This window comes from Notolabrus celidotus, chromosome 6 (assembly GCF_009762535.1).
Source record: "Notolabrus celidotus isolate fNotCel1 chromosome 6, fNotCel1.pri, whole genome shotgun sequence".
Taxonomy (NCBI): Eukaryota; Metazoa; Chordata; class Actinopteri; order Labriformes; family Labridae; genus Notolabrus; species Notolabrus celidotus.
In genome coordinates, this window is record NC_048277.1 from 12,067,994 (window position 1) to 12,091,646 (window position 23,653).

At 40.3% G+C, this 23,653-nt stretch overlaps 1 protein-coding gene across 1 annotated transcript in view; it reads right to left on the minus strand.

The window, feature by feature from the left end:
* The window catches only part of lonp2 (lon peptidase 2, peroxisomal), a 35,696-nt gene extending 12,714 nt beyond the window's left edge, over positions 1 to 22,982 (minus strand). Inside the window, exons 1-14 of the mRNA XM_034686421.1 lie at positions 22,867 to 22,982; positions 22,426 to 22,668; positions 19,123 to 19,258; positions 17,485 to 17,598; positions 15,384 to 15,515; positions 15,122 to 15,244; positions 14,871 to 15,034; positions 13,547 to 13,641; positions 12,458 to 12,576; positions 12,186 to 12,325; positions 8,731 to 8,872; positions 8,328 to 8,478; positions 7,172 to 7,298; positions 5,583 to 5,725 (exon numbers count right to left, since the gene is read on the minus strand). Of these exons, the coding sequence (XP_034542312.1) occupies positions 5,583 to 5,725; positions 7,172 to 7,298; positions 8,328 to 8,478; positions 8,731 to 8,872; positions 12,186 to 12,325; positions 12,458 to 12,576; positions 13,547 to 13,641; positions 14,871 to 15,034; positions 15,122 to 15,244; positions 15,384 to 15,515; positions 17,485 to 17,598; positions 19,123 to 19,258; positions 22,426 to 22,668; positions 22,867 to 22,874 (1,837 nt within the window). The 5' untranslated portion in view covers positions 22,875 to 22,982. The remainder of the gene's footprint in view (positions 1 to 5,582; positions 5,726 to 7,171; positions 7,299 to 8,327; positions 8,479 to 8,730; positions 8,873 to 12,185; positions 12,326 to 12,457; positions 12,577 to 13,546; positions 13,642 to 14,870; positions 15,035 to 15,121; positions 15,245 to 15,383; positions 15,516 to 17,484; positions 17,599 to 19,122; positions 19,259 to 22,425; positions 22,669 to 22,866) is intronic.
* Positions 22,983 to 23,653: the final 671 nt, after the last annotated feature.

Here is a 23,653-nt window from a genome sequence, read left to right on the forward strand (position 1 = left end):
CAGTTCTGGTATGTTTCTGGTTAGGTTCTGGTTCAGTTCTGGTTCGGGTCTGGTTCGGTTCTGGGTCGGTTCTGGTTCAGTTCTGGTCCGGGTCTGGTTTGGTTCTGGTTTGGTTCTGGTTTGGTTCTGGTTTGGTTCTGGTTTGGTTCTGGTTGAGTTTGATTCTGGTTCTGTTTGCATGAGTTTGGTTTTAGTTCTGTATGCTTAAGTTAAAATCTGGTTCTAAACCTAACCCTAATCCTTACCCTAACCCTAACCCTAACCCTAATCCCAACCCTAACCCTAATCCTAACCCTAACCCTAATCCTAACCCCAACCCTAACCCTAATCCTAACCCTAACCCTAATCCTAATCCTAACCCTAATCCTAACCCTAACCCTAATCCTAACCCTAACCCTAATCCCAAACCTAACCCTAATCACAATCCTAACCCTAACCCTAACCCTAACCCTAATCCTAACCCTAATCATAACCCTAATCATAACCCTAATCCTAACCCTAACCCTAACCCTAACCCTTATCCTAACCCTAACCATAACCCTAACCCTAATCCTAACCCTAACCCTAATCCTAACCCTAATCCTAACCCTAACCCTAACCCTAACCCAAATCCCAACCCTAACCCTTATCATAACCCTAACCCTAATCCTAACCCTAATCATAACCCTAACCCTAATCCTAACCCTAACCCTAACCCTAATCCTAACCCTTATCCTAACCCTAACCCTAATCAAAACCCTAACCCTAAACCTAATCACAATCCTAACCCTAACCCTAACCCTAATCCTAACCCTAATCCTAACCCTAACCCTAATCCTAACCCTAATCATAATCACAATCCTAACCCTAATCAAAACCCTAACCCTAACCCTAATCCCAATCCTAACCCTAACCCTAACCCTAATCCTAACCCTAATCCTAACCCTAATCCTAACCCTAACCCTAACCCTTATCCTAACCCTAATCCTAACCCTAATCATAACCCTAATCCTCATCCTAACCCTAACCCTAATCCTAACCCTAACCCTAATCCCAAACCTAACCCTAATCCTAACCCTAACCCTAATCCTAACCCCAACCCTAACCCTAATCCTAACCCTAACCCTAATCCTAATCCTAACCCCAACCCTAACCCTAATCCTTACCCTAACCCTAATCCTAATCCTAACCCTAATCCTAACCCTAATCCTAACCCTAATCCTCACCCTAACCCTAACCCTAATCATAACCCTAATCCTAAACCTAATCCTAACCCTAATCCTAACCCTAACCCTAATCCTAACCCTAATCCTAACCCTAACCCTAATCCTAACCCTAACCCTAACCCTAACCCTAACCCTAATCATAACCCTAATCCTAACTCTAACTCTAATCCTAACCCTAACCCTAACCCTAACCCTAATCCTAACCCTAACCCTAATCCTAACCCTAATCCTAACTCTAATCCTAACCCTAACCCTAACCCTAACCCACATCATAACCCTAATCCTAACCCTAATCACAATCCTAACCCTAACCCTAATCATAACCCTAGGATCAGGGTGAGACTGATTTTGTAACAGAAGAAATGCACATAATTGGGCATTATAAGGCTTCTCATAAAACACCGTACGTAAAGGGTTTTCAACACAAACTATTATTTTTTGCAAAATTAAGGTAAAAAATATATGGCACAAAAGGATTTGAGAGTCGAAAGAGCCGGCTCTCTGAAAAGAGCCCAACTTTCCATCACTAAAGCACATGCTTACTACCATTTGCACTCTTAGTTGCCCTTGGAATTATTTGTATTGTAAAACATATCAATATAAATACTTCAGACCTGTACCATAGTGATAAACAGATAACACTTCAATTTGAATCAAGTAAATACCACTTGTATACTTTAAAACAGAGGGTCATTTCATTCCTTGTGGACTGAACATGACAGCATTTATACTTTTCAAGTAATTGATCTTAAACACTTTCAAAAAATTAACAGTAACAAGACTCACATATCCCTTCAAGCCACCAAATGGTATCATAACAATGGTGTATATGCTGTTTTATAATGACACAGCACAATTTTATAATTTATTAGAAATGTATTCAAATTATTTCACAGACCCCCACGCTATGTTTCGCAGACCCCCAGGGGTCCCAGGACCCCACTTTAAGAACAACTGAGCTAGAGTACGGTAATTGAGCCAAATGTACCATAAAACATAAACAATATACCCCCGTTTTCTGTGAATGCATGATTATGAAGTGAAGGAGAAAACATGTGAAAAAAGTTGTGCAGTGTCGCTGTCTTTTCCAGCACAGCGTGCACTCAACTTTCAATGAATGGGGATGTGTTTTGTTAATAGGGTCAGGTCAAACGCAGCCATGTTGGAATAATTTTCCAGGACTATATGTGATTTTCCAGGACATTTTACTTTTTCTCCCATTTTCCAGGTGTTTTCCAGTACTGGAAAACTGGTCAACTGATTTCCAGGTTTTCCAGGTTTTCCAGGATGCGTGGGAACAGCTCAAAACAACTGCTGAACTCCTCAAATTACTTTTCTTCTCTGACTAAAATAATCCAAATTCTAATTTCCATGTCCACTCGTGTCTGGGGACACATTAAAACAGATTAGGACTCTCTAATATCATCCCAAGATGAGTTAAAGATATAATGAGCCAGGCTGTGCTGACAGAAGACTTGAGAGGGTGTTATTTACTAATAAAGACCAGCTGGTTGCACATTATCCAGCTCATTACACAGCCACTGAGAGACATCAAGTTGCACTTATAAGGATACTTCAGACAGATTTCAGATGCTTCAACAGCTGACAGGAAATATGGTGTTTAATCTACTGTGATATGACTGATTATCACACAGATAAAGAGCCAGGATAAACAGGAGAGCAGTCTGTGAGGAGGCAGTTTGTCAGACATGCTTTCCTAAATATTCACTCGTGAATATCCAAAGCTGGTGAACAAACTACTGAATTTTTCAGCTTTTAGCATCTAAGCAGATGGTTAGCTCCAATAAGGTAAGAAAGCATTTATGTCAAGGTAAATTCTCTTGTAAAAACTCACAAGTAAAGTTAATTTCATAGAAGCATGATATGGGATTATTAATATAATTTTCAATATTATACTCTTAGATGTCTCCTTTTCTGTAAAATGTCAAAAGATTGTCCAGATTTTTTTTTTTTAATGACAGGAGGCTTCATGTTTGACTCATTGAAGTCATACTTTGTACTTATAAAGAGCTGAGGTTGCATGTCTCAGCAGAATTGCGTTAATATTTGGGTTTGTTGTAGTTTGACACAAAGTGGGATGTAGTTGTTCATTTTCTCTGATGCTGTTGTTGCTTCTTGTCTGTTTTGCTTGAAAGTATCTTGTATTGTATATGTATGCAGGCTGGGAACCTTTGTTAACACATTGAAAAAATAATTACAAGAGGTACTACTACAAACAATACTTACAATTACTAGACTTCAGCATTTGCCAATACAGATTACCTCTTTATAAATTAAAGGGATGTGCACATTATTTTTTTTATTTTTAAGTTATTTTTTGGGGCATTTTTTGCCTTTAGCTGAAGAGAGACAGGAAACGTGGGGAGCAGAGAGTGGGGGAACACAGGCAGCAAACTGTCAACCGGCCGGGACTTGAACCGGCAACCTCTGCAACGAGGACCGTAGCCTCTATACGTGGGGCGCTTAGATCGCTAGGCCACCAGCGCCCCCGGGACGTGCACATTTGGTCGACTAAATGATTAGATGTTTCACTCTGTTTCAACTAAATATTAATATTCATAATATTACTGGCCTCAAATGTTGTGTCTGTAAACAAGCACAGATCCCAGGAAGAATAGCCGTTGCTTATGCTTGTGCTAATGGGGATCCTAATAAAGACAGAACGAGAGAAAGAAAGAAAGAAAGATGAAATATGACATCTCAGTGTGGGGCGGTTTGGCGATTTTGATTTAGAAAATCGAGACTAAGTTGTATGTAGGCTGTCTGGTGTGATGGAAAAATACAGACATGTGTTGACTAGTAGTCAGTAAATTACACACACACACACACACACACACACACACACACACACACACACACACACACACACACACACACACACACACACACACACACACACACACACACACACACACACACAGTCCTTCTGTGATGTGTATATTGTTATCTATTCGCACAGCTAAGGAGGAAACCAGGGAGTGAGAGGTCAAGAAGGTGGCCAGGAAGTGAGAGGTCGTAAAAAAGCTCTCTGGTTTACCTCACAGGTCTTTGGGTTGGTTTAACGATGGTCATCTTATACTCTGAAGATGATAAAACCATGTTGAATCTTCACTCTGCGTCGGTTATGCATATAACTACTTGACCACAGCAATGCATAACCAGGCATGTGGACATTAACCTGCAGGGAGAACTGATAGCTGGTGGTAGCACTGCTGACATTAGCCACACTTGGCAAACCACTTTAATGTCATTTACCCACAGACAACTGTGATCCTGTGTTACACTGTGTTGAATAAATTGGCTCAGTTTTGACTGTTTTCATGACTAGGCAATGAGTCGCTTTGTAACTTCCCATGTGAATAGAGTAAAAAAAAAGAGTGAGTTAGCTTTGTCCACACTCTGCCAACACCAAACTCACGTTGTTTGTTCAAGTCACAAAATAGTTTACCTAATCCCGGTACTGGTTTTGGTATTTCATCACAAATCTGAGGATAATTTGATTCTTATGTCAAATTTTTAGCTACTTAAATGTAATAATTCACAAGTTGGTATAGCATGTGTAGACCATAGACTTTATAAATAATGGACGTAGTATCCGTGACGTCACCCATCTGTTTCTGAAGCCGTTTTCAAGTCAATCATCGGCGGGAGCCATGTCGGGATTGCTGAACGCAACCTAACTGCTGTCGAGTTAGTGTGAGGCGAGCCAACAGCTATAGTGTTCCCGCCTGTCAATCATGTCAGCTGTGCCTCTCATAACGTAACTCTCAAACTTGTAGTCTGAATATCTTCGAAATTACTGCTTTATGCAAAAAATTCACCCCTGTACAGTGTGTGCCGATCAAGAAATAAGCTATCTAGACTACACTCGTTTTTTGTACCAGGCGGTAAACCTGTTCATTATTGCTGTAAAGATTGTCTTTTTTTGAATTGGTGTGTATGTGGTTTCCGGTACTTCCTGAACCAGCCTCAAGCGAAAACTGCAGTTTTTAACACTGCCTCATTGGCTTCAATTCTCACGGCTGGACGTTGCCGCTTGGTGTAGACATGTTATTCGGAGTAAGGATGCAGGAACAGTCACTTAGCCCCACTGTCACCCCACCTCTGTACTTTTAGTAGAACTTTTACTATTATTGTCCCAGTGCATGATTTAACACTGTGTAGAAGAAGCTGCAGTCATAAAGCATGTGCTTCCCACACAATTAGACAGCTGTCTTGTTCACCCGGCTCAAACATTTACAGAAAATAATTTATGCCTGACATCTACATAAGAGACAAGCCATAACAGAGGCGAAACATTCCTCTCTTGTACAGACAATGTAAAAGGTGCCACAAACTGAGAGCTCCGCCTCTTACCCCCCTGCTGTGTTGAGCCCTCAGGTGTCACAGCTTCCTCTGTCTTAGCAACCCTATGACCTTCAGCAACCTTTACAGCCACCGCTCGACAGATGGCCCCGATCTTCCTCTCCAGGGAGCGCACACCTGCCTCACGGGTGTACCTGAGTGAGACAAAAAACAGGAGGAGAGGTGTCATAGAGTGCGTCAGATGTGTGATTTGGAACTCAAACTTCACAACAAAAACAGGGGTGATGAAAAAAAGACACATTTAGAATAAACAACATTTATAATCTTGAATACCTAAGCTGGACTGTATTGGAGGATAAGTATGACAATTCTGTTAATATGCCTGCCTTCAAGTGAATCTGAACCGCAAATTTGAACAACCTCTTCAGATTGCATAATTAGTTTGTTTATTAGATGGAGTTTGTAAAAATCACAAAAATCCCTCAGGACACAATGTGCTGTTGGGTGTTTCTATAGTGGCCAGAGTAACTTTAGTGAGTGTTTTAAGAGTCTGCAGGCAGATGTTTACCCTTTGAAAGGAGTCCCTGCAGCAGCATCAGCAGCAGTTTTTGTACAAATACGACTGTTAAAGTTACACTTGCGCTGCAGCAATTTCTTTATTTATAGTTTGGTTGATGAGGCAAAACAAGAAATGTAATGATGCCACAAGATGGGCAATAATGTAATCTGCCTTTCAAGCCAATCAAAAGCAATACAATAATAAACCACAAGACTTGTTGATAATTCAAAAAGTCCCTATTTGCAGCTTTAACTCACACGGAGCTATTTTAAATAATATGAAGGACAAAAAGAAAGACTTTGACTGAAATCTGCGCCTGAACAGAAATAAAAAAACTACAGATCTGAACTCCACACTGTAAGAACACCGTGTTCTAGACAGCTTCACCACCATCAGTCATCTGGATGAAAAATGTTTCCTCTCATCAAAAAGGGGAAGGGGAAGTCAATGTCAGCAGTCAAAACAAATCAACTACACCTCTTGAGATCTTTATAGAACACTCAAATGAGATAAGAGGAATCCAGTTTTGGCCACAGCAGTCTGAGCACACACTCGCATCACACGCTGGATCTGTCCTTCACAGATAGAATTTAGAAGCTTTGTAGCAGTGAACATACAGCAATGTACACCTGTGGAGTAAGTCTTACTCCATTCAGTTCTTACTCCAATCACTGCATCAACACAATTCATGAGGTTGACTCAGTTCACAGGAGCAGCAGAAAACTGACCCAAAACGTGAGATGTTTGAGCAGAATGACATATAACATATCAATTTTACTACAATCCTATGTATGAAGAGCAGATTGGGGATGCTGCACTGCAGATCATTTACTGTCATTTCAAACACAATTGCCTTGATTGGCCTTACAATCAAATAGACACTGCAATGAAAACACACATATACTGTGTGTTTGTACACATGTGTGTTTGTGTGTTTGTTTGTGTGTATGTGTGTGTGAGTGTGTGTGTGTGTGTGTGTGTGTGTGTGTGTGTGTGTGTGTGTGTGTGTGTGTGTGTGTGTGTGTGTGTGTGTGTGTGTGTGTGTGTGTGTGTGTGTGTGTGTGTGTGTATGTGTGTGTACCTGCTGATTATGTTTTGAGTGGTGTCCTGTGGTATATGCAGCTGTTGAGGTGTTAATCCGTGCTGCTCCAGCTGGTTTGGGATCAGGTGACGGTGAGCTATCTCCACCTTCTCCTCTTGAGTGTAGCCTGATGCACACACACACATACACACACATATATTGAGCCACAGTACGCTTTCTTCCCCCACAGGGCAAGAAGCCCTAAAAGGACATAATTAAATACATTTTATTGTCTCTGTTTTCTCGAGATGAAGAGTTGATTTCACTTGTTTTCTCAAGATCTCAGCTTATTTTTCTCGTTATCTCAGGATAAAAAGCTTTGTTTCTCTAATGAAGAAAATAATTCGAGATATCGAGAATAGAGAAAATAAAATGTATTTAATCATGTTCTTTTGGGGCTCCCATACTAAAAATAAAAGGAGCACATTTTTACAAATGGTAACTAAGTCACTTCAGGTAATAGGAAAGGCCTGTTTTCGGCTCTTTGATTGTTTTGTTTTATGTTTTTTTTCACAAACATTGTTAGGAAAATTTGCCTAAGTAAAGAATAAAAAGTAATTTAGTTATGAGATATTTATTTTACAGGTTGAAGATCAAAAACACAAAAATCAAGCTTCGTTTTCGGGATAAAATGAGATGAATTATCCCATTTCAAGAGAAAAATAAGTAGAGATCTTGAGATAACAAGCTTTGTTTTCTTGAGATAACAAGAAAATTAAAACGTTATCTTGAGAAAACTGAGAAAATAAAATGGATTTAATCATGTCCTTTTAGGGCTTCCATATTTCACTACGGACTAATTATGTGAATTAATAATAAATGGCTCCTTGGTCATCAAAAGGCATTCATGAAATATTGATGTGTATAATCTTCATATATAATAGTAACTGGTACAATCACTGGTAACCTATGACTGACCTCATTTGTCAAAACTAAAAAAGTCTTTGGAGTTGTGTGTGTTTGCACTTGTACGTATCCCTTTGTGTTTGAGTATGCAGCCGTTTGTTTCATTTGTTTTCAAACGGCACTGAAGTTAATAAAACCATGCAGGACCTTTCTGCTTGAAGTTAGTTCCCAGATTAAGAGTTTGGCTCCAGGATCAGAAACATTCTGTGGAGTTGGTTCCTGAGGGGGGACTCTCTGCACCCAAACTCACCTGGAACCTGCAGCACTTCCATCCGGTCCAGCAGGGCAGGGGGAATGCTGGCAGTGGTGTTTGCAGTTGCGATGAAGAGCACTTGGGAGAGGTCGAAGGCCACGTTGAGGTAATGATCTGTGAAGCTGTGATTTTGCTCGGGGTCCAGGACCTACAGACACATTTGCAAATAATCTCAGTTTGTTTAATTGTTTGACTCGAACAAAATTAGATTAGCAGGAAGGATACTGAGATTTCCTGGAGTTTGTGGAGTCAGAGAAACAAAAACAAGTAATAGAAGTTTTAGAGAGGAAGCAGAACAAATGCTCATAAACAATTTTGTAGAAGCTCTAGGTTTTATCACAGATTGGGTAACAGGTAATACAACTCCAAGTGTCATTTGAGGAACAGAAGAAGAGCTGACCTCTAGTAGAGCAGCTGCAGGGTCTCCTTGAAGGCTTTTCCCCAGTTTGTCCACTTCGTCCAGGAGGAACACCGGATTATTGACACCCACTGTCTTCAAACCGTTGATGATGCGTCCCGGCATGCTTCCTACATACGTACGTCTGGAGGACAGACAGGACTTTAAGTACTGACCTACTGTTAAATGTTTCAATTTCTCACAAACTGTATTCTACCACAGGCACCACAACAGATAAATAAAGTCTTGTGTACATTCATTTTCAGGTCCACGTTGTCATTGCTCGGTCATACCAGTAATAAAATAATACTTTACTGCCTTACAATAATCAAACTCAGACACAATGACATCCATGACAAATCACTTCAAGCCAGTTTTGAATGAGTACAAGCTGGAGGCATGACATGTGCAGTGACTGGTGTTCCAAGAAGGAAATAAGGCACCAAATAAAAGTCTTAATAAGACACTACAGGAGTGGTTTACCTTTCTGAGAATGTTATTCAAAAGAAGAACAAATTGTTTAATAAAATGAGCCCAGGAGAACCTTTATCTTTATATCTGGCACTCCTGCAGTTGGTATGCCAGACACATGTTCAACATCTGGCTGCAAGAAAGTGTCTCAGCTCTGTTTAGTCTTCTCTCTGAACATTAATGTGAGACAAACTCTGCGGCCATGTCACTTCTCTGAAAAATACATGCACACTTTGGAATGAGCCAAAATATGTTTCTTATCAGTCCAACCAAACAGCATACAGTACACTGCAAACATCACGTCAGAGCGTCTGTGTTCTGCCTGTTTTGTATAAAGTTCAGATGCATTTCCATACAAGGCTGTCAACAGAACGATCAAAGGTAAGCTGAGGGGCAGCAGCGCTCCACTCAGTTGTTCATTCATTGGGGAGAAGGAATAAGAGTGAGTCAGCTAATAGTTGTGAATACACTGCTGTTCATTATGATTTAGTTGCATTAGTTACAGTAAAGGATGCATGATGTAACAGACACACAACAACAAGAGATACTCTGTTTGGCTCCTCAAAAACAGCAGTTGTATTTGCCCCCTAAACAAAAGTCACTCTGAAGCATCAGTCGAGAAAACACTGAGTGGATGTGCTGTTTCTGCTGAATCTCAAAGATTTGATTTTAAATGTGCAACACTGCACACAGAGTAATGCAGAGTAATGCAGTATGTCAGGCTCATAACCTCACAAGGTGAATTTGTAAATAATCTTTCAACATTGATTGTCCAAGAGTTGTTTTTTTTCTTTTACGACAAGCTGAAATTATTTAATTTATCAATAGCTACAGCACCCCCACCTGTCAGTCAGATCAGCTGCACCTCTAATTATGCCACCTTAGTCATAACTGATGAGTTATAACCCCTCCGCCCTGTGAAGTTTTACAAAGAAGCATTTGATTATGGGCTCTAATTGGGTGTCCTTGGCTTTTGGAGCAAACTTCAAGCAGACACTCGAGGAGCTTCACTTTTTTCGCACAGCTGCATTGACTTATTTTCAAACACCTGAACTTGCCAACTGGTGAAAACACACATACAGAAGGGCTTCACATTAAGAGTCAGTGCTAATCTGGGGCGTCAATGGCCTAGCGGTCCAAACAAGCGCCCCATGTACAGAGGTCATTGCAGTGGTCGCAGGTTCGACTCCTGGCCTCTACTATTTGCTGCATGTCTTTCCCCACTCTCCACATTTCCTGTCTCTCTCCAGCTTTCCTATCCAATAAATGGAAAAATGCCCCAAAACATCCATCCATCCATCCATTATCATGACTGCTTATCTTGTTCGGGGTCACAGGTCGCTGGAGCCAATCCCAGCTGACTTTGGGCAGAAGGCAGGGTACACCCTGGACAGGTTGCCGACCCATCACAGGGCAAACATGGAAGACAGACAACCATTCACGCACACATTTACACCTATGGGCAATTTGGAGTGATCAATTAACCTGATAAGCATGTTTTTGGACTGTGGGAGGAAGCCTGAGTACCCGGAGAGAACCCATGCATGCACGGGGAGAACATACAAACTCCATAAAGAAAGGCACCTGACCGACCGGGGACTCAAACCAGGAACCTTCTCACTGTGAGCACAGCACTACCCACTGCACCACCGTGCAGCCCCTGCCAAAAAACATAACTTAAAAAAAAATATATTCAGTGCTACTTCAGTGCTCTTGGGCCAGGCTTCAGGTGTTACAACATAAGCTGTCTCTAACATCAGCCCATCTGCCTAAAAGCCTCCATCCAGTTAAGTGATATAGATACAAGAGAGGGAGATGTAACCTTAAAAACAGAGATGGTAGTCAGCTGGGAATGCCATAAACTTGGACTGACCGCTGCATACATGGAAACAATAATATTTCTCCTGCAGGTAAAATATGAGATGAACGAGCTAAGTGAAAAAAGAAAGAATCTCAAAAGCTTTTCATTTAACTGTTAAGTCCGAGTTAAATGAAAAACATGCTGCAATTTGTACCATCCTTACTCAATTTACAGCCCTTTGTATTCTAACACAGACCAAAGATATTGTACATTTCCCAAGAAAGTAATGATCATCATTATTGACAACCTTCTCAGTCTTCAGAGCTAATGCGTGTGTTCCTGACAAGATTAAAATATAGTCCCTGACAGATTTGTCTCTGGTGATTCTACATCATACGTGATGTTGAGGTCCCACCCTGATGTGCAGTCCAATCCTATAAACGTGCTCAGATGTCATGATAAAAAGCAGCCTTTAATCTGCAGAGCCTTAAAATGAACATGTGCGTGTCAATCATCTGACTTGTATATCACTCACAGCCTCACTTAAAAGATAGACTGGCAGGAGGTCTGATCGCATGTTGAACCCGTGTGCTCCAAATGAACTGACTGACAAATCATTTCATTACTCCTTCACTCAGACAAACTGCCTTCATGTCAGTTTTAAAGCAAACTAAAGGAGAATAATTAGCTAAATCATTCTTGTTGTATTTGTCTTTTCTGATGACTATGTTTGAAATGCAGTCCAAATGTAGCACTCCTCAGAGCTTACGTCTCACTCAGCAGCAGAGAGCGCTGTGCTCTACATCTTCAGGGCCAACAGAAGCTCCACCTTAAAAACAACACACTCACACTGCTGTGGCACATCGTTATAATGTTTGAAACTTGATTACTTAACGATGTGCTGCTTCTGAACAAAGAGCCACCTAACTGTAAACCCAACGACTTATTATCACCTTATAAAGCTGTTGTTGCAAATGTGTTACAGAGGATTGTGTCTGTTTACACACTAACAGGATAATCAACAAAATCAGTGTGAAATTCAGAAGATGTCTAGCCTTTTATTTAAATCCATCAACCATCTGTGGACTAACAGTCCTAACAGTACATCTGTGTACATTTCATCAAATTTTGTGGTCTTCCCTCTGTAGTGATAAAACATGTATTGTTAAGTCACTAAATTACACACCTGTGTCCTCGGATGTCAGACTGATCACAGACTCCTCCCAGAGCAATGCGGTGAAACTCTCTCCCCAGAGTCCTGGCTATGGAGCGTCCCACACTCGTCTTACCGACTCCTGGGGGCCCAACAAAGCAGAGGATGGGGCCCTGAGGACACAGGATAGGCAGGAAATGTATAGATAAATGTAACAAGACTGAACTTTATTTAAAACAGTCAGTTTCTGCTTCATTCAACGTATAACTACATATTTATTGGGCTGACAAATCTGTAAGGAGCACCTTCAGTGTAGTCTTAAGCTGTCTGACAGCCAGGTATTCCAGCACACGTCTCTTCAGCTTGTCCATGGCATAGTGATCGTTGTCCAATAGAGTACGAGCGGCTCCAATGTCCAGGCAGTCTGCAGTTTGTGTGTGTGAGAAGATGTGTGTGTGCATGTGTTCGGATCAATACCAGACAGAAACAGAAAAAACTCTTGTCACTGAAGGGAGCAGCAGAAACAGAGCAAGTGAGAGGGAAGAGAGGACAATAGAAAAAAAGTTTACTTGAAATTTTGGGAAAAGCTTCCCAGAATGCTTTGGCAGATTTTTCTGGTCTATCCAGGCCAGAAAATCCTCCCACATTGTTTGTCAGAAAGATGTTTCAAGTGTATTTGCAGCACATGCTGAACTCTGACCTTGGGATCTAACCCACTGAGCTGAGATTATGGTTTCAGAGGCAGACTGTGGTCAGCAGCAGAAACATAGTGAAGCAGTGCCAAAGCCTGTTGAAACAAGTGTTTCCACCTCAGTTTATACAGTCAGAAGATACTGTTCATTTGGATTTTGCTGAGTGTAAATCTGTGAAGCTCTGTTTTGGTCTCTACTAGCTGCTGGGGTTACATATCCTTCTATTTAACTGCTAAATGCTACACTATGCTCCCAGGCTGGTTGGCTGCATCTGAGAATGTCTGCTCTGTGGAGCTGAAACATTCACTGCTGGAAAAAGGATTCATGGAACCTGTGGGACCGAACCCGAAACAGTAAAAGATGTGTGGAGTTATTATATAAATGTCCAACTTTGCAGCTTTAACTATTTAACCAATTTCAATAGAAATGACAATACTAAGGATGTTTCAGATTTATCCTCAGGATGAATAAACGGCTCCTGGGGATAAATGTGTCCAAAGAAAATCCTTACGCTTAAGCCTCAGCTGAAAGTTATTAGTATTTAACTCTTGGGATACATGTTTACCTTCCACCAGATGGGATGTTATGAAAAGGCTTTTAACAAATGCTGCAAAGACAACACTGAAAAGTACGAGACAGTTCAATATCTGATGCATTTGGCATTTGTTCACCTCCTCTGGGTGACCTTCAGACTTGATTTACCTTTAGTGCTTTTGCTCCACGGCAACTCTACCATCAGATCCAAGTAGTTTCTGGTCAGGGCGTGCTCGGGCATGGACTGAGGCATCTTCTTCAATCTGGATGAAAATGAATTCAAGAGAAAATGAACACAACTCTGACTGTTGATTTGAGAAATAAAATATTAAAGACGAAAGACTTTATCCGACAATATCAAATCTGAGCAAGAATGTGAAGGGTCAAAACATACTGAGAGGGCTCCAAAAATGACGCATTATTTCAGGAAAATATCAAACTTTCTGTGAAGAGACTCTTTTGAATTTCAATGTTTTATGCAAGATGTCACTGGATAAAGAAAGGTACCAGCCTGTGTCTTTTCTTCAAAAAAGAATAAGAACATAACAGTATCACCAATATCACAAAAACCAAAGTGTCTCTAAACTGTTGTGAATCTGTGACGGTATGAAATTACACGTTCCAGGTAAAAAGTGTAGGTTTCATGTCAGCTGCAGTGGAGCAGAGTAGAGGGAAGTGGGAAATTTAGAGACATGCCATTCATCCTTTGCACTCTGCTTGCTGCCTCAGAGTGAAAATGGTGGACGCAGGTACTAACAAATAGGGAGAACAGAGTTACGATTTTGAAAGTGCAGTGTTCCAGCAGCTTTTAAATCTGAGGTGTGGAAGCATTTAGTTTTTCTGGTGTCAAGAAATGAGAAGGGGGTAAAGATGATGGACAGACAAATACAAATGTGCAGACTGACAGACTGCACTGTCCTATGTGTCTGGGAATACAAGTAATATGAGAAGCCACTTGGTTAATCATCAACCCAAATAGGACGATTTTAAAGCCTTACTTCCTGATACGTGTGAGAGCTTAACAGTTAACAAGATGTATCACTGAATAAAAAGACCTACAGATACTTTCTGTTGTCATCAATGGACTCAGACGGTTAATAAACATGCTGGAGCCAAAGTACAATTTTCCATCTGAAGTTACACAGAGCCTCATGCAAGCTTAGAGCATCTAACTCACTGTAGATTGGTCAACATCACGAGCAAATCAGAGCTACAGAAATCATCATTTTTCCAAGTCCTGACATCTTTTTTTTTTTTTTTAAACATCATGATAAATATTGAACCATGGACTTGACATCATAATATTATCCTATTGGGAGATTTTCATATCGTTACATCCCTTGACAAATGTTTGATTAAGAACATCCCTACAGATGAAAGCTGATTTTCCAGAGCTTACTGTCAGGTAACAGAAAACACAAATGATGGAGTGATCTTCAATCAGCATGCTTTGTGATGAGAAAGTGAAAGTTTAATGTGAGTAAAAGTTCACCTCTTGAGCTCTTTGAGACAGACTTTGAGTGCAGCTTCAGGCATGTTGGCCCCGTGGACCTTCCTCTCCAAGGCAGCTGTGTCGTTACCATCCTCATCTTCATCCTCCTCATCCAGATTAAACTGTCGGCCTGGGAGCACTCCGCCTTTGCGCACTGATAACACCTTGAAGGAGTAAGATATAGAGGGGTGAGCAGGCATATAAATACAGACAACACTGACAGGAGAAGCAGAAACGTGGAGGTTTGTTACCCTCTTCTCGTTGTCAGGACTTCTCTTCCTGGTTTTCTGCAGCAGTTTGAGTCCCTCTATCTGCCTGTTCAACATGGGCAGAGCTTTTTTAAACCGCTCCTCCAAGCTCAATGCATCCAGGACCTGAACAGAACACAGGGGAACAAAATGTTGATGGGAAATAAAATACTTTTTTCTTTAAATATTTACACGAAACCAATTCTGTTCACAAATGTATAGCTACAAACATGGTAATAATTTTAGCTAAGACAAGTCTCTTCACCTGAAGTTTCTCCTTGTTGGATGTGCGAATCATGGAGGCCACCACATCCGGAAGAGTTTCTCTTGGAAGACTGTCCAACAGACGCCTGAACTTGGCCACTACTGGAACGGACATATCCAACATACCTAACAACTACACAAACCCAAGCAGAGACACAGGGGTGTTTGGTTTACAGACATTACCAAGCACAGCTCCTCACAAAAACAGGTTGCTCTCATGGTAGATCACATGTTTGCTGTTAAAATGTCTGAGATGAGTGTTGTGTGCTTCTTGTTAAAACGAAAAGAAGAAACATTTCAATGCTCTGGAATTCTTTCACTGAGTTCAGTTTAACAAGAATTCAAGCTGAGAGTTAAACATTTCTGACATAAATTGTTAACCAAAAGACGGATAAGAAACATCTTGATGCCATTTGATTAACTGGTAAATAAGCTTGTGAGTACTTTGAGTTATAGTTTTGCTTCCATATGTGCTACACCACCGCAGCCTGCAGGTGTTCTTAAAGCATGATGACATGGGATAAAACAGGATTTATTTTATGCCACAGGATATTTCTCTCATACATTCCAAAATGTAAGGGTAAGAAGATTGATAACACTCTCCTGTCTCCTCAGTGAGCCTTGCTTGTAATAAAAAATGGTAACAGCTACTTGAATTGTCATCTTAACTCTTACAGTATAGACCACAGTAATTAGAGGTCTTTGAAAGTGTTGGTTTGATTTTCCTGACTCAAGTATAATCCTTCTCACCGTGTTACTGTCATGACAAATCACATTTATTGCTGAGTTGATTTAGATGAATGTTTCCTTCTTCTTGTTACGGAAAAAAAAAAGATACATTTTGACATCTCATAGCTTCTGAACATTTTACTGGCCAGGAGAAAAAAACTCTTAGGTATAAAGTGTAAATGAAATGATGGACATGAAGCTTCTGTAATAAATCTGATTTATAGCTCATCTCCAAAATATTTTGAATGATGATGATGAGGTTTGTAAATTCCTTGCTGTGTTATCCTACTGCGAACGGCAGGTGTTCCAATAGAAAGATAAGATATGACAAGACAAGACAAGGCTTCGGATGGGTTCATTAAAGTTTGATAAAGATTAAGTCTAAGAAATTCACCAATCAAATCCAATCCACTTTATTTATATAGCATATTTAAAAAACAATAAAGTTTACCAAAGTGCTGCACAGTGAGGTAAAATAAGTTAAAACACACAGAACATGAAACACTTTAAAAAATATATATAATAATAATAAAAAAATATAATAATACTAATAATAATAATAATAAAAAAAAAAAATACTCAAAGACAAACAAAAACGCTGTAAAAAATGAAATAGAAGCAAATAAAAGAGCAAACACAGACAGAGACAAAACAACTCTCATGCTGGGTTAAGAGCCGAGAAGTAAAAATCTGTAGTTTAAAGTAATGATTTAAAAGTTGGTAAGGTTGGGGACAATCTAACACTGCACAAAGGAGGGCTGAATAGTTTTTTCTTTTTATTCGATCCTCATTTTCGCACAAACAACGTCTTTAAATATGTGGCTTCATCAGGTTTAAGCCACAAGTGAAACCTGTCATAGGACTGTTAGTGCTGTGCAAAGGGCATCTACTATTGTATGAGTTCATTAAAATTAAGAATATCAATGTATTTTTTGAATGCTTTGCTAAGTGGACTGTACAGCAGATTGTGACCAAAGAAACTTTTGTGGATGTGCATAGAGATCCGATAAAGGCGAGTTACAAATATTTCTGATATTAAGTGTGTATTAGGTGAGATTTTGTATATGGTCGTGTCTCTGACTTAACAGATCTAGTTTGGGAAAAAAGGACTCAAGAACCACCATAACTGGTTTATTGTCATGGCCAAATTAAAAACCCTATGTACTAAATTCAATGTATGAATGACAAGAAGATGCTCTTATCTGTCTTTTTTTTAAGAAATTATTCTCTATAATCTGTGACATTTGTTTTTTGATTTCTTTAGTCAAGTTAAATTTTTACTTTTTCACTCTTGAGAAAGTCTAACCCTCTATTGTAAACTTTCTTTCTTATTTTTTGTTTCTGTCACATATGCACAGGATACATACACACACCTGTACTGCAGCATGGTAGAACTTCTGGGACAGCTCCCCCAGCTCTCCATCTTCTGCCGTGACCCCCTCTGGTACTGGGGTCGTGTACTGTTCCAGTTTATCCAACTGCTCCACCTGCAGTGTTTTTTTAATCACAGAGAAAGAAACACACTGCAGTCACATACAGTTGACTTTTGTATTTGTGCTACTGACGTACTCCCTGACTAACTCAAGTTTTTTGTCCCATACTGCCTTTTAATGAAGTTATTAGTAATGGTGCATCTGTAATCTGTAATGCACCTCTGAGAATGCTTCACAGGAAGGAACTCAAGCAGGAGATTTAAGCGACCCCTGCACAGTTTGGAACAGAAAGAAGCACTGTAAGCAATACTTTATGAATGACTTGTTGGTCTTTTAGCACACACATGAAGGCACACAAGCAGCCCGTGCATTGTCCTAGTTTTAAACTATTGTCTCATTTTGTAGGAAACTCTGTGATCTTGCATTTTTGTGTGAAACTTTGTTCAAAGAAAAACTCCACATGTACAGTAAACTCACTGTCTGACTAATTCTGGGCACTCCCCACAAAGTGGCAGGCGGTCCATCTCTCCTTTCTACATGAAGAAATACCAACCCTTCCATTAAAAGACATGGAGAATTACATTTGGACACTGTTTTTCTTTCTGGGAGTCAGCATTAGGATAAAACAAAAGAGTTGGGGAGATCACTCAAGAAGTATATCACTTAGATATAGTCTCTGGGTAATGTGGACTCTTTAATAATCTCCAAGAGCAATGCTAAGGGAAACTTTTTAATCAACAAGTAAATATCAACAGTTCAATTAATCCTACAATCATATGAAACCAGAGATGATGGAAAAAGTACTTTGCAGCCGTTATTAAGGTTTCCTAAAGATGTGTTTTTTATAACCTCTATTGGTGACATGGAACTGATATGTTTGCATGTGCGATGTGAAACATAGTCCCGTTAATGGAGCGCCGCCTGCAAGCTAGTTCAGGCAGACAACTCGAGCCGCGCTCATCATACTGACACGTCACCACCTCTCATCAGCTGATCTCAACATCCTCATTCAGCGGTCTATTTAAACGTCAAGCCTCCCCGTCTCTGCCTCTGCTTGCAGTGCTCTGCTGTTCTGCTCAGTGCTGCGTGAAGTTGTCCCCACCTCCTCCCCGGCTTCCACCTGCGGGCTCCGAGGGGGGTTAGTCCTATCTCATTGCTCCTAAATGTCTGCTTAAATAATCTACGAGGAGTAATGAAGTCGGAGCCCACACGCCAAACACAATTGTATGCTGCAATAAACTTATTAAGTAAACGTGAGTTGTCTGACTGAACTAATATTAAACTATCCCCCTGAGCAACATGTGGCTATAACTCTCAGACACAAACAAGTAGGAGTATATGTAAACACAGCAGGACTTCAAACACTTGAAATTTGGCTTCGCTCACACTTTTGGAGGAAGGAAAACATTTAACACATTTGTGAGAGCTTCAGGATATACTCAATGTGTTTTGATGAATAACAAAGAATGTGCCCAAAACAAAGAACTCCTCAGAGTGCTCATTTATTCACAATCGCACTTTAAGAGAGTTGTGTATTTTGGCTGAATAAACTAAGGTGTGATATAAAATAAGTGTTACCTCGGCCAAGACAAAGGGCCGCTCCTGAAGCTGACTTGTGACGGTGAAGCGGCACAATCCAGTGATGAGGAGAGTGTAGTGGGGCTTTGGCCAGTTACTGCCTACCACCTGCACCGCTATCCCTGCTGTACCGATTCTGCAAGGAGACAGAGTGAGAGGTGGATGATTACAGAGAACTCACTGTAGAAGCATTAGCTACAGACAGTTCGGCCTGCTCTGATCATGATAGCAACATTTCTCTTAGACCAAGGGTTCCCAAAGTGTGGGTCTGGACCAAGCGGCAACCTCCGGTCTCAAATATGAAGCCCATGCGGAATTGTTATAGACTGCAGTTCATCAAGCGTCCGCTTGAGGCTGGCTGGAGAAACACCAGAAACCACATACACACCAATTCAAAAAAGACGATCTTTACAGCAATAATAAACATGTTTACAGCCTGGTTCAAAAAACGGCTTCGATCTGAGTAGCTAATTTCTCTATCGGCACACACTGTACAGGGGGGTGAATTGTTTTACAATGCGACTGTCCAGCAGATATTAAGATTACGAGTTTTGCCCATTTAAGGACATGACTGACTTGACTGACAAGACTGACAGACAGGAACACTGTAGCTGTTGGCTAGAAGGCTTAAAGTTTGCCTCTTTAGCTCACACTAACTCGCCAGCAGTTTGGTGTGAAGCCACATTAAATCACTTTGAGGGGCAGTGGGGGTCGCAAGTCTTTGGCACCTATATTTTGTGGGTTTTGGGCTATAAAGTTTGGGAACCCCTGTCTTAGAATATAAAGTGTCTTAATTCTGTTTGGATAAAATCTCAACAAAACTCTAATTGAAACAGCAGTTAATGACCAAACTTTACTATTTCATGGTTTATTAGATCCAGCAAAGCATGAAAAGTAAAAACATTAATGACAATAAAAAAAAATCGCTCCCTTGTTGGTTTTTCTGCAACGACACTTTCAAAATGAGCAATTAAAGTGTCTTCTCTCCGTTTTTCTAATTTGATACAGATCCTTCTTCAGCATCTTTGCTTCTCTGCCTTTTACAGTCAGCACTTCCTTGAAAAGAGACTTGATGAACAGTTCAGGGGTCATAAGGGATTCATAATAATGTTATGTATTGTTGCTCAGCCAAAACATGCAGCATGGGAGGTCTAAATGTTGCAATTAAGACAAGAGTTGTCAAGAAAACGTATGAGTTTTCTAATCTTAGTGACACAAATAATTATGATCTTTTAGAGTGATTGCTGCAGTGATTTCTTGGCAAGTTGAGGAGCTGTCAGCATTTTACTAAGAGCCAAAGCTTCATTTAAAAACATAAGCTGCGGCCAGAGTTTACATTAACAAGACTTATTCCAGTGTCACTGGAATTAATTAAAAAATGAAGCTCTAAGAAGTGAGTGAGCAGCTTCCATAGCCCTGTTGCCTTCTGCACACACAGACATGATATGTTTCTGATTATGGGCTCTCAATGCTTGGATTTAATGCAAAGCTGCAGTTGCCACAGAATGGATGACTGTAGTTGTGTGTGTGTGTGTGTGTGTGTGTGTGTGTGTGTGTGTGTGTGTGTGTGTGTGTGTGTGTGTTTGTGTGTGTGTGTGTGTGTGTGTGTGTGTGTGTGTGTATGTGTGTGTGTGTGTGTGTGTGTGTGTGTGTGTGTGTGTGTGTGTGTGTGTCGATAGTGGTTGAATTGAGATGTTTTAAATCAAAGACACATGCACTGTATTCAAGGAAGAGTGGATTGGATAACCAGAAGCAACATCCATGCCCTATTACTGTGGTCTACCACAGAGGCCTAGAATTTCTTATAATTTATTTTCTATTTAAAACTTAATCTCCTGATTCCAGGAGCTTTGAATTCATCTGGTCCAACTATAAAGAAGCAGTGGGAGGCCGCAGTACAGTACCAGGAAGATACAGAGAGGGGTGACTCACCAATGGGCTCTGACAGTGGAAAATATATGTCCCTTTTTATCATGTACAGCTGCATCTTTGACAGTCTATCACAAATTAGTACACATTCAGAAAAACAGGCTGATTTCCAGCACATGTAGCAGACACAGAGACAAACCATTGCTACTTAGTAACCAGACTGTTAGTGAAAGGTGAAAGTCCATGTGACTGTGCTCATGTTTTTTTTCCTCTGGTAAACTGTAGATCTTTCTAGAACAGATATCACAGTGCAACTGTGTGCATACATTACACACTGTGCATAACACAAAAATACCAATACAACCCAATATTTTAAGACCTGTATAGCAGGCATTCATTTTACTGGCATCATTAAGAAAATGTGTTTCGATGAGCATGACTTGTTGCCATTAAAATATATAGGTTAGATCTGTTCTGCTTAAACTACATTTAATTTGCATTGATGTTAGTCAGTGTCTCCCACAGTTGGCACAGGTGCTGCCAGGGCCTTACAATAAGGTTTCAAAGTTCAAACAAAGATATTTTAAGATAGGTCCCTCTTCATAGTGTTAGTGTTTACGACCACGCCCACGGCACACAAAAACAAAGATGTATTCATTTAGATTATAACATGTGCTTAATGAATAGGGTCATCTTAACCCTCCTATTACCCTTGGGGTCAATTGGACCCCATAATGATTAACATCATATTTTTGGCTTCATATTTCATGACTTTTCCTATTTTAATGGGGACAACTTGGAAAACATAAAATTAAAATGTTGATATCTTCCAATTTCATGTGAAAAACATTTACGCATCCATGTTCCTTGGGGTCAATTTGACCCCAGGCTGTTTTAGCTGTATATATAACATAAGAAATTTCAGCATTTTACACACATTTGTTTTGGTTGTTTTGGATGACATTGAGGTCACATACATAACATAACGTACCTGACACATAAACCTGGGTAACAACAATCGGTTTCTGGAGGTTTAAATTGTTGGGGTCAAATTGACCCCAAGGTTAGAAGATGTTAGTAAATTTGAGGGTAACAGGAGGGTTAAAGTACAGGCCAATACTTCCTGCAGATGATTGTTATTCAAGTATCTAAAATCCAGCTTACACAAATGTATTGTAAAAATCCGATAGTGTCTCATAAATTAGAAAAAAGAAATTGTGTGCAGTAAAGCAGTCCTTCCTTCTCTATTATCCTATCATTACCTGGGGACATCTATGTTATGTTTAATGACAGCTCGTGACGGATCCTGTTGAGGACTCCATGTACGGCCAGCTGTTCTTTATCACTTCAACAACAACACCGTAATTTAGCCTACTCAGGACGAGGGTCAGCTGTGTCCCTCTCTATCCAGCTACATTACTCAGTGTTTATTACTTGTGCAGCGTGGGGAGGTCATCGGTGTCGTGCTCTGGGTCTCTGGTGTTAGGAATCACTCCAATGATTGTGCTTTTCAGTGAAGTCCCCTTCAGCAGCCGCTGGCTGACCAGCTGCATGTTCCGTGGAGAGTCCACGCTGAACCGGACGGTAGAGCCCGGGAGGAGCACCCCTTCATGGGTCAGCAGCAGCGGCAGACGGTTCGGTATCTGAATTCCAGCACTGGAGGACATGGTCCGACACCTGTACAAGTCAGGGGGTTGTTTGAAAAGCAGCTCTTGTTAATAAGTATCATAGACTGTCAGATGAACTTCTGCATCCTCACACAGAACACTTCCGGATGGGTTTTCAAAATAAAACTCTCCTTAACGACCCGCACATATTATCAACTTCAAGGGTGACAATTACATTTAGCGCATTTTTAAACACAATGTTCCTTACATCAACATAAGATTGACCTTGTTTTACAAAACTCGTTTTAACTTCATTATTTCCCCTTTAACTACATGTTCAATTTTTATTCTGCCAACTACTTCCTTGACTTCCTGGTTTCTACACGATAAGCTATGGCAAGTACAAAGGGTCAAACCAGACACGGTTGCTTAACATCGAAAATGTTTATTCGCAGTTGTGCTCATAAGTTAACATACCCTGGCAGAATTTGTGATTTTTATTGGGCCATTTTTCAGGGAATATGAATGATAAGAGCAAAACTTTTTTTTCACTCATGGTTAGTGGTTGGGTGAAGCCATTTATTGTGAAACAACTGTGTTTACTCTTTTTATATCATAATGACAACAGAAACTACCCAAGAAAACTGCCAGGGTATGTAAACTTATGAGCACAACTGTATATTATTTTATGGGCAAAATAATTTATAAAGACCACAAAGAGTGCATTAATACCTGTCATAGAACCATCCGTTGTCTTTGATAATATGTGCTTATAGTTGCTTTTACTCAAGGAAATAAGCAGACAATTGTTGTATTACTACTCTTAATGCACGCTGAAAGAGATAGTTGAAGGGTTTTTTTTAAAGTGGGGTTGTAGGGTCCACAGTGAATGTACTATGCCCAGTTGATAAGAATCAGAGCAGCCCTATTTGGTGCAGGTCATAGCAATACCAACAAGCAAGCCTAAGTCTTACACCTCGTTTCCATTTATGTTTGTAACTGGTGTCAGTAGATCCACAAATACGCATGATGCTTCTGATGCCCAATACAAGGAA